This window comes from Anguilla rostrata, chromosome 8 (genome assembly GCF_018555375.3).
Source record: "Anguilla rostrata isolate EN2019 chromosome 8, ASM1855537v3, whole genome shotgun sequence".
NCBI classification, from domain to species: Eukaryota; Metazoa; Chordata; class Actinopteri; order Anguilliformes; family Anguillidae; genus Anguilla; species Anguilla rostrata.
Window position 1 is genome coordinate 54,763,929 of NC_057940.1, and position 13,445 is coordinate 54,777,373.

General features: G+C 45.8%; 1 protein-coding gene across 1 annotated transcript; it reads left to right on the forward strand.

Annotated features, from left to right (window-relative positions):
• Positions 1 to 3,484: 3,484 nt before the first annotated feature.
• neu1 (neuraminidase 1) lies at positions 3,485 to 13,050 on the forward strand. Its single transcript, XM_064345638.1, is given in 9 exon segments — positions 3,485 to 4,001; positions 6,421 to 6,589; positions 7,328 to 7,590; positions 8,194 to 8,275; positions 8,310 to 8,377; positions 8,465 to 8,492; positions 8,537 to 8,609; positions 9,595 to 9,659; positions 10,153 to 13,050. Coding segments are annotated over 9 exon segments (1,077 nt in total). The 5' UTR covers positions 3,485 to 3,893; the 3' UTR covers positions 10,374 to 13,050.
• Positions 13,051 to 13,445: the final 395 nt, after the last annotated feature.

Sequence of the window (13,445 nt, forward strand, 5' to 3'; positions counted from 1 at the left end):
GTGTTTGTGCATGTGTTCAGGATGTGTATTTGCATGCGTGGGTGTGTGTGCAAGTGTGTATTTATGTGCATGTGTGTGCGTGTGTGTGTGTGTGAGTGTGTGTGTGTGCGTGTGTGTATGTGTGTGTGTGCATCAGTGCAGAGTCCTGTGGCAGACCAAACAGGGCGGGTACTTGCTGAACCACAACTGTGGGGGCGTGGGGGGGTGTGGGGGCTGGGGGGTTGGGGCTGAAACTCTCGGTGTTGTGCAGAAGTAAATAGGAAACCTCACTGCTACACGTGTACGCACACACACACACACACACACTCAAACACTCACTCCCTTTTTTTTTTACTGATTTAAGAAAAAGTGGTAATCTTCAAAAAAAATGTATGTGAATTTTTGGCATTTTCAGTTTAATAAGAACGCTTGGATTATCAGTTGTGTACAGTTCATGTTTTATGAAAGTTTCTTCAAAACATCATGTACATACGACAGTCTCCCCAGTCCCTGAGAAGTTGCATCCCTGACCTTAATTAAGCAGTTCTTCAGAGTTGCAGAGGAAAATAAACGCTGGGGGTAAAAAATGAGGTCCCTGCGCCGCCCTGTGGTCAAAGAGGTATTTGCAAGAACGCGGCGTTTATCGGGCAGCCTATGTCGTGCTGACAGAATCCCTCGTTCCATAATATCTTTATTTGTATAGAACGTTTCACACGTTCCACAAAGTGTTTTTTCTGACATAAAACATATAGGTAAACATTTTTAAAGACGAAAATTTAGGGGGAAACTAAACACCATAAAATATAAGAACAATGAAATTGTATATTCTTTCTGTCCTGATACTTTTAGCGTATCAAATTGGGTTACCCAAACTAAACAAGAACGTCATTAATAATTTTTGGGGGACATAACGTTTGAGTCAGCAGTCTTGCAGTTAATGTATGCGATATCAGCTTTAAGCAGGTGCATTTCAGCGTAGCCAATGGAAACAGAAATATGCTCGTTCGGTTTTGCTGGTTCCAATACATAATTTTCAGTGCGTGTAATCAAAAAAAAATATACCCAACCCCATCCACCGAACAGTTTTGCGATCCCCTCTGTTTCACATAGAACATGGCGGACCAGTTGCAAAATGCAACAATCATTACGCCTCGTGTTTACATTACAAGACCACAGAACTCTGTTCCGCTCTGTTCGGACATTTTGTCTGAATCACTTCCGGTATGGCTGCGGGAAAGGGTATTCAACTTGAGCCAAGATGGACCCTTTTTCAGCTGAGCTTTTAATTGTTTTCACCGTATTTCTGCCGGCTAGAAGAAGAAAAAAAATGCCCCAAGAAAAAAACTTAATAAAAATTCTGTAGAAAGCGCAGACCCTAAGGTCATCGCTAAAGAAATATATTGTTTCTATCACAATCTCTACTCCTGGTCATCCTCCATTAAAGATTGTAATGCCTTCTTTGATGAGGTGAGCCATTTGAAATCGACAGATGCCTTCCATGGAATCTCCATTAAAAGAACAGTGAAATATCTTTGCATATAACCAAGGACCAAAAAGAAAGCGAAAAATCCGAATTTCTGGAACGAAGTTTGAGTCTGGACTTAACATCTGGATGCAAAGAAACATAGCGATTTTTTTTTCTTTCTGACCAAAACGAAAAATTTAGCTTGGTGCATTTACACTGTTCATTCCTTGGCTATTTCAAAAATAAAAATAAAATAAATAAAGAAATCAATTAAAATGATTAATGAAATTAAAATTTGGAAGTAGATAGTACATTATTTAACGAGAGGACATTTTGGTCAAAGATGGGGGACCACACCTTGAAAATCAACTAGCTTAAAACGTTCATAAACAATAGCAATATTTTAAATAAATACATAAATAAATAAACAAACTAGGTGGAATAAACCTTTTGTTACACGGTGCCTTCACTATTCAAAGTTTATCAATCAAATTGTCGTCCTTTCATCAGCAAGTGTTAAACTATTTGGAAATATTGTTCAAACACAACTTTAGACTCCACAACACGCCAATCTGGAATAACAGATATGTGTTTTTTAAATGTATTTTTTATTTTTTAATCTCTTTATGGAATGTGGGCAGAGACGGGTGTATAGCCTGTTATGAACCTCCTGGACAGTAGAGGGCAATATTCTGTCTCAGGAAAATGTCTGCTCACAATTCAACTTAATATGCAACCCAAAACAATTAAACATTATAATTAAATCCATACCTAAATCTGTGTTATTGCTGGCTATAAATATGTTAATAAATTCCTCATCTACAACACCATCTATGCCTCCGCTGTTAATCTACGATCTTTCCTTAAATAATGATAAACTGTCAAATACATTTATTTGTGTCTACTTTATGGCAGATCTACACCCAATGATCTTAAACCCAAATGATATGACCTCTAAACGATGATATACCCAAACCTATTATTTAAAAGATGACGTACCGACTGCGTACACTTCCATATCCCTTCTAAACAGAAATAAATCAATTTCAAGATATCAAATGTGGGGGGGGGGGGGGGGGGGGGGGGGGAGCACCATATCACATCCACAGGTAGTCACAGTCCCCATTTTGTTTAAGAAGCCAATAGCTGCTGGAATAAAAGACCTTGTATATCTGTTAGTGTCACCTCTTGGGGGGTAAAACCTCCACCTCGAGGGGAGCAAATTGGGATAGCAGGTATGTACCAATTCTGTACATTCTCACCCCATTTCAACAGACAGAATTCATAAACAACTTCACACGTCCACACAATAAAGCCCAAAACTAAGGGGATTTTGCGTTTTCTCCTTCTTCTTCTTCTTCTCATTCTTCTTCTTCTTCTTCTTATTTTCCCTGCCGCCTATCCCACTAACAACATGCCTCCCCATTGGACATTTTACCGACATTAAACTCGCTGTGCAAAGGGTGCTGGGAGTCCGATAAGATGACCTGAGCTTCCTGTGTGGCTCTGACTTGGTACAGGTGGCGAAGATCATTCAAATTTGCACCAGTAACTTCACGGCTCACGTTCACAATTTTTCCCCAGGCAAGTGTCATTTGTCAAAGTAATGTGGAAACAGCAGTTAGGGTTAGGGTTAGTACAGCAGTCCATACGCTCTCCTCTCGTATGGGTCAAACCTTTCGGGGTCATCTTCACAAATGGTTGGAAATTATAGCATTAAATCCCTGATGAATTTCTCTGATGAAAACATATTATTCGGTTTAGCAAAAGGAAATATAGAAAAAATTGATTTTTTTTTTTGTCAAACAATATTATTCTGATGGGCAAATTATTTTTTTTAATCCACAAAGCAAGATGCTTAAAGACTTCGCCAAACTTTTTATTTTTCACAAGAAACGGTTTCTTTTTACATTTCTGGAATATATGGAAAGGAAAAATGTAAAAAAAAAAAAGACTTTTAGCTGGCTAAGGACTACAACATTGTTGACGCCTACCTGTGACGCACTTAGTCTTGTATTCTCACTTTTCCCCATCTCTCTTCATTTACTTACTTAAGTAATCCTCTTGCTATTTATTTTCATCTTTAGGCCTATATGTTTTCTATTCTTTGTGAACTGTATATTCCTGATTACGTGCTTGATTTTTATGTACAAAACCATACCAAATATGACCGTATGTTCGTACATTATTTGTAGATTCTAAAAGAAAAAAAAAGAGAAAAGTTTCTACCATATGACCAGGTCACGTGATTTTAAAAATGCCAGTCATATGACAGGGTTGTTCTGCTTGTGCCCCCAGTTGAAGCGCAATTGTGGTTTGTTGCCTTCCGGGGACGTTCGCCGCATATTACTGGCAGAACGTCTTGAACGTTTTTTTGTGGGAACATTTTATTTAATTTGGGTGGAAATATCGCTCCCAAATCCAGAGAAGTGTTTACAGCAGTGAGAAGATGAGCTCCACGCGAAGGATCGACGGCGTGGCACCGACGAGACGAGCTCTAGTTCTGGTTGCGTTTTCGCTGTTTGCGACTCGGTATTTGTGTACTGCCTTCGGACAGGTAAGCATCGAACAACTTTCAGAAAATATAATGACAAATGGCTAAATGAAATGACAATTGGCTAAAAATGTAATAACTGTTTAGTGGTGCTTATATGTGTATTGTGGTCGACAGTTGCTGAATAATTGTTGTCTCTGACAACTTAGCTGAGCTGTCGGCTCATTTTTCAGCGTCCCAAACCTGCTTTCACGTCACGCTTCCCTACCATACGTCGGTTTTTTTCCCCTGCCTGAAAGAACCATCGATGTGGTGTATAGCTAAAACACGCAAAGTTCTGACAAGTTTGCAAACAAGTTCCTTTCAGTGTTTCATCATCTTCTAGCCTACATCTCGTCGCAATAGGCTTTGCCAATGTTTTAAAACCACGTCTATAGATATTTTGAAAAAGGAAATGATAAATGCTATGTAAATTGTAAATTGTTTAGATTAAGCCTCACAGGCTCTAAGACACAATTTTGACACTTCTCTCAAAACATTTCGACACCTCTCTGTCTGTTCTCTGTCCTTTGGGTGCTGGGCTGATGGTGTCTGATCATACCTGGCGCAACCTAACAAAAACGACATTGCATGGCGATCACGCGGCAACATTAACATCTCGTGACTGCAGCATTCCTGACTCGGAAACTTTATAGCTGCCCTTACAAAATTAAAATTGAAAGCGGGAGTCCCGGTAGCGAGGATGCGGTTTGCGAGAGTTCCTATTTTCCCCTGGGCTTTGGTATGTGTGCCCTGCTCGCACGAGGAACTGCTTAATTTGTGAGCCACGTTCGGACAGTGGACAGTTGTTGCTCTGCAGATGTTCAGTTGAGGGACACAGAAGCAGTGCAATAGGGGGAGTGGTCCAGAAGGTTGCCGGTTCACATCTTACAGGCGACCTGCGGTGGTGTTTTGGCACAGGTAACTTAACCTGAACCGTTTCAATAAACAGTTACAGAGTTGTGAATAAGTATTTGCCCCTTCCCGATTTCCTCTGTTATTGCATATTTTTCACACTGAAATGGTTTCAGATCTTTAGATGAAATGTAATATTAGACAAAGGGAAACTGAGGAAACACAAAACACATTTTTAAATGATTATTTCATTTATTTAATGAAAAAAGTCTTCACACACCCATATCACCCATGTGAAAAATAGCCCCCTTAAAATAAAAAAAACTAGTTGCACCACCTTTGGCAGCGATAACTGCAACCAAACGCTTTCTTTAATTTGATATCAGTCTTTCAAAGTGCTGTGGGGGAATTTTAGCCCACTCCTCTTTGTAGAACTGCTTTAAGTCAAAAGTTGTTGGTTTTTGAGCATGAACTGCTTGTTCCAGGTCCTGCCACAGGAATCCATCTCTGTTGGATTCAAGTCAGGACATTGACTAGGCCTCTCCAAAACTTTAATTTAGATCCTTCTCAAACTTTCAGATATGGACTTGCTTTTGTATTTTGGATCTTTGTTTTATTGTCTTTATTTGCAGAAGCTACGCCCTTGGAGTTAATTGCGCAGCTTGTACATCATGTGATGCGTTTTTATCAATCACAAGGAAGCTGTACGACCTTGCTGCTGATTGGCTGTCTTATGGTCACCCAGTAGATAAGTGTTGATATTGCTTCCATAAGCAATTCACGCAGCCTCTGAAGTGCAGTTGTTTACTACAGCATCAGGTACAATTAAAGAGAAAAAAGTTATAAAGAAAGGCACTACACTACACCACACTGTGGCGACAACAGGTACTGCATGCAATAATTATCATTTCGGTTTACTGGCCAGCCCTAAAACTTGAGGAAGGTTTGGGAAATGATCACAGTTAGGGCTGCAGTGTAGCATGAAGTTTTTGTGGGGAGCTGTGCAATTAACTCCAAGGTGAGAGTTTCTGTAAATAGGCCACGGTAGTTTTAAAAGAACTGCGTCCGCCTGATTCTCCTGACGTCTTTCGTGCTCTGTAAACCCCGGGGGAAACTGCGAACATTCATCGTTTAGCAAGGTCATCCACGTTTTCTAATTATTGGGTGGGGGGGGGGGAGGAGGAATTCCAGTCCTGGAAGGGCCAGTGTGTATGCAGGTTTTTGTTTCCACCAGTTAACCCGGCTAAATGAGCTGATTGACTGTACACACCAACGCTGGTTCACTGATACACGAGAGCACAGTAAAAACCAGAAACCTGTTACATAGGGACACGAGAGCAGTCTTTGGTTGTCAGCCGTTCCTGTGAAATTAAATGGCGCTAAAATGTCAGATAGGGTAAGTGTGAGGGCCAATAAATCCCAGGCATGACAACCAGAAACCGATCCTGCCCTCGTTGCCCAGTTCTGCTTTTGCTGATAGTCGTATTCTGACTTGGTTTAAGCTTTACTCTGTTTAGTACCCCCCCCCCCCGCAAACGTTATAGTAATCCTGGAGCGTTCCCCTCTCTGCCCCCCCCCCCCCCTGCAGATTGACCCGCTGGTGTACGATGAGCAGCTGCTGTGGGTGGGGGACGGGGCGGGGCAGGTGAACACCTACAGGATCCCCCTGCTCACCTTCACCCCCCGGGGCAGCCTGCTGGCCTTCGCTGAGGCCCGAAAACTCACGGGACTCGCGCAGTCACGCATGCGCTCACGACGTGCGTGCTGCGTGTGGAGTTGGAAGAGTGTTGGGTGTGGAGACGGCTGTGTGTGTAGACTGTGCGTGTGTTAGTGTGAGAGGCGAGGTGTGGTGTGGAGAGAGAGTGTGTGTGTGTGTGTGTGAGTGACTGGGTGTGAGTGTGAGTGTGGAGAGAGGTGTGTGTGTGTGAGAGAGAGTGAGTAGTGTGTGTGTTGTGTGAGTGACTGTGCGTGTGGTGAGGTGAGGAGAGGAAGTGTGTGTGTGAGTGTGTGGAGGTGTGTGTGGTGTGTGAGTTGAGAGTGGGGTGTGTGTGTGAGAGAGATGGTGTGTGTGTGTGTGAGGAGAAGTGTGTGTGTGTGTGAGAGAGAGTGTGGTTGTGGAGAGAGAGTGTGTGTGTGTGAGAGGAGAGAGTGTGAGGAGAGTGTGTGGTGGTGAGAGAGTGTGTGGTGTGTGAGGAGTGAGTGTGTGTGTGTGAGGGGAGTGTGTGTGTGTGTGTGATGAGAGTGAGTGTGTGTATGTTGGAGAGAGAGAGTGTGTGTGTGTGTGAGAGAGAGAGAGAGTGTGTGTGTGTGTGTGTGTGTGTGTGTGCGTGACTGTGCATGTGTGTGTGTGTGTGTGTGAGTGAGTATGTGTGGACACATAAATACACACATGTACATGCACTTACTTTTTTGCCCTCCTTTCTTGCGCCTTCTCACATCCTTTAGTGTAATATCATGTATTCCCCCCCCCCCTCGCTCTCCCCCCCACCCCCCAGGCGCTACCTGGTCCCCCTCCTCCTTCATCGTGGACGACGGGTCCCTGGCGGACGGGCTGAACCTGGGCTCGGTGGTGGTGGACGAGCAGCAGGGCTCGCTGATCCTGGTCTACTCCGTCTGCTTCCACCGCTACCACTGCAGCCCCTCCAGCACCATGATGGTGCTGAGCCGGGACGATGGCCTCACCTGGAGCCCCCCCCGGAACCTCTCCACCCAGCTGGGCGTCAAGAGCTTCGCCCCTGGCCCCGGATACGGCATCCAGGTGTGTGTGTGTGCGTGTGTGTGTGCGTGTGTGAGAGAGAGAGTGTGTGTGTGTGTGTGTGAGTGAGTGTGTGTGGGTGTGTGAGTAGGAGTGTGAGTGTGTGTCTGTGTTGTGTGAGGGTGGTGTGTGCGTGTGGTGTGTGTGTGCTGTGTGGTAGGGTGTGTGCGTGTGTGAGAGAGAGAGAGAGTGTGTGTGTGTGTGTGTGAGTGAGTGTGTGTGTGCATGTGTGAGAGGGAGTGTGTGCGTGTGCGTGTGTGAGAGAGAGTGTGTGTGTGTGAGTGAGTGTGTGTGTGAGAGGGAGTGTGTGTGTGTGTGTGTGTGTGTGTGTGTGTGAGAGAGGGTGTGAGTGTGAGTGTGTGTGTGTGAGAGAGAGTGTGTGCATGTGTGTGTGTGGTCTGTGTGTGTATGTGTGTCACCATGTGACACCGTTGTCATACCTGTGGGCAAAACGTACTGAACCTGAATAGCTTCAATATGCAGCTTTATTTGTATGTAAAACATATGAGCTGTGTAAGCCCTTCTGGTTAACACTGCTTGCTAAATACCTAAATATAAATGCATTTCCCCCCCACTCCCACCGCCCCCCCACCATTTCGCTCCCAGAAACGCTACCCCCCCAACGTGGGGCGCCTGGTCGTGTGCGGTCACGGGACCCTGGACGGGAATGGATCGGGCGAGGACGACCGTTCTCTGTGCCTGGAGACGACACGGCTACTCAGGAGTACGCGCATACTGAACCAGCAACCCAACAGCCCAGGAAGCCAGATTCGACCCCGATGAGTGCCAGGTGAGAGCGGGAGGGAGGGACGGAGAGGGGGAGAGGGGGGAGGATAGGGTACACCAAGGTACACCTGTACGGGGTGTTTTTTTTCAGCCAGTGGAGATGGAGGATGGCAGTATCAGTCAGTATTTAATTTCTAATGTGTGATGGTTATTCTCTTTTCAGCCATGGATGGAGGAGGCAGCATGTGCAACGTCAACGACATTAAATGGATGTCATGCGGGGTGGGGCTTCTACGGTTGTCAGCGCATGGAGTGGAGAACCGATCTTGACACCAGCGCAGGACCCTGGCACCGAAGGCCTCAAGAGGGGTCATGCTTCCCACCGCCGAGACGAGGGCGAGTGCGGAGAACGATCGTGACAGGGACGCTGGGGAGGTGGGGGGGGCCTGCAGAGGGAGGGGTCATGTGACTTACTACCGGCAACGCAGAGTGACGATCAGAAGGATCTGACAAGACGTACGGTGAGGACGAGGGGGGGTGTCCACCGCCAAGCGCAGGGATTGGGTAGGGAGGAGGCGGGGCTCCACGGCTAATGGGACTCTCGGCCGGCAATGCGCACAAAACTCGCTCCCTCATCTACTGCTATGCTGGTCTTCTCTGAGGCTCTGCTCGGAGTCTATCCTGGATTGCGGGTTCTCTTCAGCTAATCCCCCATACCGCGGTCTGCTGACCAACGGGATGGGAGAGGGGCGGGGCAGTTGGGGGGATGGGCCGAGCTGGTCTTATGACATCACTGGACGCCGCGCCACTGCAGAAGGAGTAATAGATAGGAGAGGGGCACAAGTCCGCTCGGCGGACTGTGGCCAGGATCACGTACTTCACCGGGGCAGTAGCAGGCAAGGTGGAGGGCAGTGAGGGAGGAGAGGAGGGCGGGGACTGTGGCCTGCGGACTTACTGTCTTAACCAAAACAACAAACCCACATTCACGCATATTCAAGACTGGGCGGATCAAGAGGCAGCCTATGACTTGGGCAGGGTAACTTATTTCACCGACCCGCCAACCCCTTGCTTGGCGCGAGAGCTGCGAGGGGGTGAGGGTGCAGTGGCTCAGGGCACGGCTTTTGGTGGGCTGGCATTCTCTTCCAGCAGATCCAGCAAACTGAAATGAGAGGAAGGCGGTTTCCTGTTTGGAACGGCACAAGAGAGCTATGGGATAGCGTGGTTCTTGTTCTTACATTTCGACTAGCAGTGAGAGAGGGAGGGGGGGGCGGGCGGGGCCAGGGGAGGGGCTATGGGACTGTGGGCGGGGTTACTGTACTTCACCAACCCCGCCAACACGCACAGCAGTGAGAGAGGGAGGGAGGGAGGGAGGGAGGGGTGGGGCCAGGGGAGGGGCTATGGGACTGTGGGCGGGGTTACTGTACTTCACCAACCCCGCCAACACGCACAGCAGTGAGAGAGGGAGGGAGGGAGGGAGGGGCGGGGGACTGTGGCGGGGTTACTGTACTTCACCAACCCCGCCAACACGCACAGCAGTGAGAGAGGGAGGGAGGGGCGGGGGACTGTGGGCGGGGTGAGAGAGGGAGGGAGGGAGGGAGGGAAGGGTGGGGCCAGGGGAGGGGCTATGGGACTGTGGGCGGGGTTACTGTGTACTGTGAAGGACAGAGGGGGGGTGCCAGGGGGAGGGATTGGGCCTCAGGAGGATGGAGCTTCACCACTGTACTTCAATAACCCCCCCCCCCCAATATGCAGCACAGTAAATCTGTCTCTATCTCTCTCTCTCTCTGTCTCTCTCTCTGTATCTCTCTTTCTCTCTCTCTCTCTCTCTCTCTCTCTCAGGGGTTAATCTCACCCTCCGCTGGTCTCTGACCAACGGCTCATCCTGGGAGAAGGAGGCGGTGCAGTTGTGGGCGGGGCCGAGCTGCTACTCTTCTATGACATCACTGGTGGGCGAGGCCATTGAGGACAGGAAGTACATCTACGTCATCTACGAGAAGGGCCACAAGTCCTGCATCGAGACCGTCTCCTTCGCCAAGATACACCTGTACGGGGGCAGGTAGAGGGAGGGGTGGAGGGGTCCCTGTGCTAAAGGATGGATCAGACGTGCGATGAGGTGCCCCTGCGCGACACTTTGTGTCTTTAAAAAAACAACAAAAACCCCACATTTTCCACGCATTATTACAAAAACTGTGGCGATTCAAACAAGCAGCCCGTAAAGAACTGGCAGGAGACAATCTAGTTTAAGTGACCGAGCGCACCCCTTTGCTTGGGCCGCGAGCAGTCTGCTCCGATTGGTGGGTTGAGGTCATGTGCTCAGTGGCCCTCGCTTTCTGATTGGGCTGATCCATTCCTCTTTCACAGCAGGATTCCAGCAAACTGAATGAGACGGAAGCTCTGTGTTTCCTTGTTTTTTTTTTTAACCTGGCACATAACAAAATGGGAAACTATTATGTTTTTTTCCTTACATTTTTGATTTATGGTGTTTTTTTTCCAGCCACCAGCTTCAGGGAAGTGACTTCGATGCCATTTATAAGACCATGAATAATTTTTTTCACACATCCTTTTTCATATTTGTCATATTCGGTAGTATTTTTTTTAACATAAAAACAGAAACCACTTGTTCTCAAAAAGCCTGGATCAGATAAATATTTGAGATCTTTTAACTCTTTAGACAAGTGATGGAGCTCTAAAATGCAGTTTTAAAATAAGCTTGTATCGTTTTGCCAATATTCGGCACAAAACTCTTGATTTCGCACAGCTGTACGATTTCGGCAAGGCGACTTGTTTCAAATTTAGGAAATTCTCAGGGACCCGCGGGAGGGTTTTACAGATTTTTACCCACATCGATCTAAAGTGTCTGAAATACAAATACATTTTACCCAAGTTTGATAACAACGGAAGGGAAAAAAAAAACATTGTGTGAGCAAGCGGTGAGGATGACGTTAGTGGTGCTTATCTGTTTACACATTTACCTAAAGGGCGTGGGGGGGGGGGGGCTCCTTGTAGGGGGCACTGTTCCACTGTTTGTCTAAGGAAAAGGTTTTAGGCACATCGAGTAAAATTCATTTTGGTCTCGTCACCAGCATTTTAGTGCAAACGGCAGCTTTCCCAGTTCGAACGTTCTTCTTCTGAAACGTCTGCAAGCCGCCATGGCGCCCGCTCTTTGGCAAAGCTCTGGCTCGTAGGGCTTGTGTAAGAATCGTTTTTTCACCCATCCTCTCTCGTTTGTGCCATCTAATGGTCTATGGTACCATAGATCAGGATCAGGCTACTGGCAGTAAGATAGGTGAGTTAGTAGGCCTTGTGACCTTCTCTCAGCTGAAGATTTTGAATGATAAAATTTCATAAGGACTCCACTATAATCCAGTTCCAAAGGCGGAACAGGCGGCTGTGAATAGAGAGGTCCGATCTGGCACCACACCGGACATCCTTTACGTTGGCCCGATGGGTTTGCTGCCGCCGCCCGGTCAGATCGTAGGGCGTACGCGTCCATCGGCTGGATATGCGTCGGATTTATCTCCTTTGAGATTCGCTGGCTCACACGCAATTTGCACCTTTCAGGGATTTGATGCCACGGATTTCACTTTTATTTTTAAAAAATAAAATAAAAATAAATAAAAAATAGCTAACTCATCATTGTAGAGTAAATCATGACATCCAAAATGCAAGGATTAGGTTTTTCAAAATTCATGCCATGTACAGAATGTTTCCTTTCGTTCTTTACAAAGTATGCAACTTTGCTCGTATATTATGGGCTGTACCACACGTTTCACTGTAGGGTCTCTGAAACTTAATACAAATATCAAAACAGGCAGTGGAAATAAGTGAAGTATTTTCCTCCATGCAGTATGCAAGACACTTTAGCAAATATGAAGGATACATTTCCATGTATTTTGGATTTCATGTTTTAAGCACACCTTTCCTCCCCGGGAAGGCATGTGGGAGAGAGATACCACTTTTTAGAAATTTTTTTCAAAATGCTTAGCAGTTTGATTCAATCCACCCTTTCCTGCATGCATCATAATAGCCATACAAGTGCATTTGCAATAGCCTTGAAATGTTAAATGACAGAACGGTTTTATGAAGGCATAAAATAATTATAATTTTGACGTGCTACCAAACAGAAGTGGTATCCAGCGTTCAGGGAAAGGTGTCCGCCTCCTCCTCTGTGAGGCAGCGATACAGACTGTCTCTAAGAAGCAGACCTGATCTGCTTGCTTCACTCGGGGATAACCATGGAGTGAAACGTTTTCACTCGCTGTTCTCGAATGAATTTACTATTTACTATTTTTTGGTGGTGGACATTAAAATCCTTCTTCGTACGTAAAGGGAAATGTGTGTTGTTGCGTGTGTGTCCGTTTGTGTACACGGGTACATGTGTGCATATGCTGTACGTGTAGTTTCTTTGTGTTACTACTTGGCTATATCTTGACGATTTGCTTTTGTTCCAAAATTTATGTCCCCTTTTCATTCAGTTGTCCTGAAAACTGAATTTTTGGTAATTTTCCAGTAGAGTCAGTGTCAAATAACAAAATATGAAAACAATATTAACTAACATGAGTATCACTGAGACTTCATATCAGTGTAAGCTGGCATAGTCTGTCATTGATCTGTTTGTAATTCACTTGCATTTGTTGTATGAACTGAAGAACTCAACTTTGGATCATTTGGTATCTTTCCAATATCTGTAAATGATGTAAATAATAAATTACCTGTTTTCCTCAGCAAAAAAGGCAATTGTGTATGTGTGTCAAAAGTTTTTGCCAGATCACATTGACCATAATTTAAAATATTGGACTTATGGCGAATCAACAAAAAACAATGATGCAAGTCTTCTTTTAATTTGACACAGATTAGCTGTAATCAATTGAATGAATCTTGAAGTTAGCCTTTGGTGTTCAATTGTCGATGGAGTCTGGAATAACCGCTAAAAACGCACACAGCCACCTAGTGATAAAAACATGCATTGCCGTAGGCTTCAGTCTCAGGTTGAGTCCCGTTCGTTGACTTTCAATGTCAGGTTGACGTCAGCACTTCTTTTGAGAAATAGAATAAAATATGCGGCAGAACAAGTCATTGTCAACAGCACAGCTGTCCACTCACTGTCCCGACTTGTGGGGTGGTGGGATGGG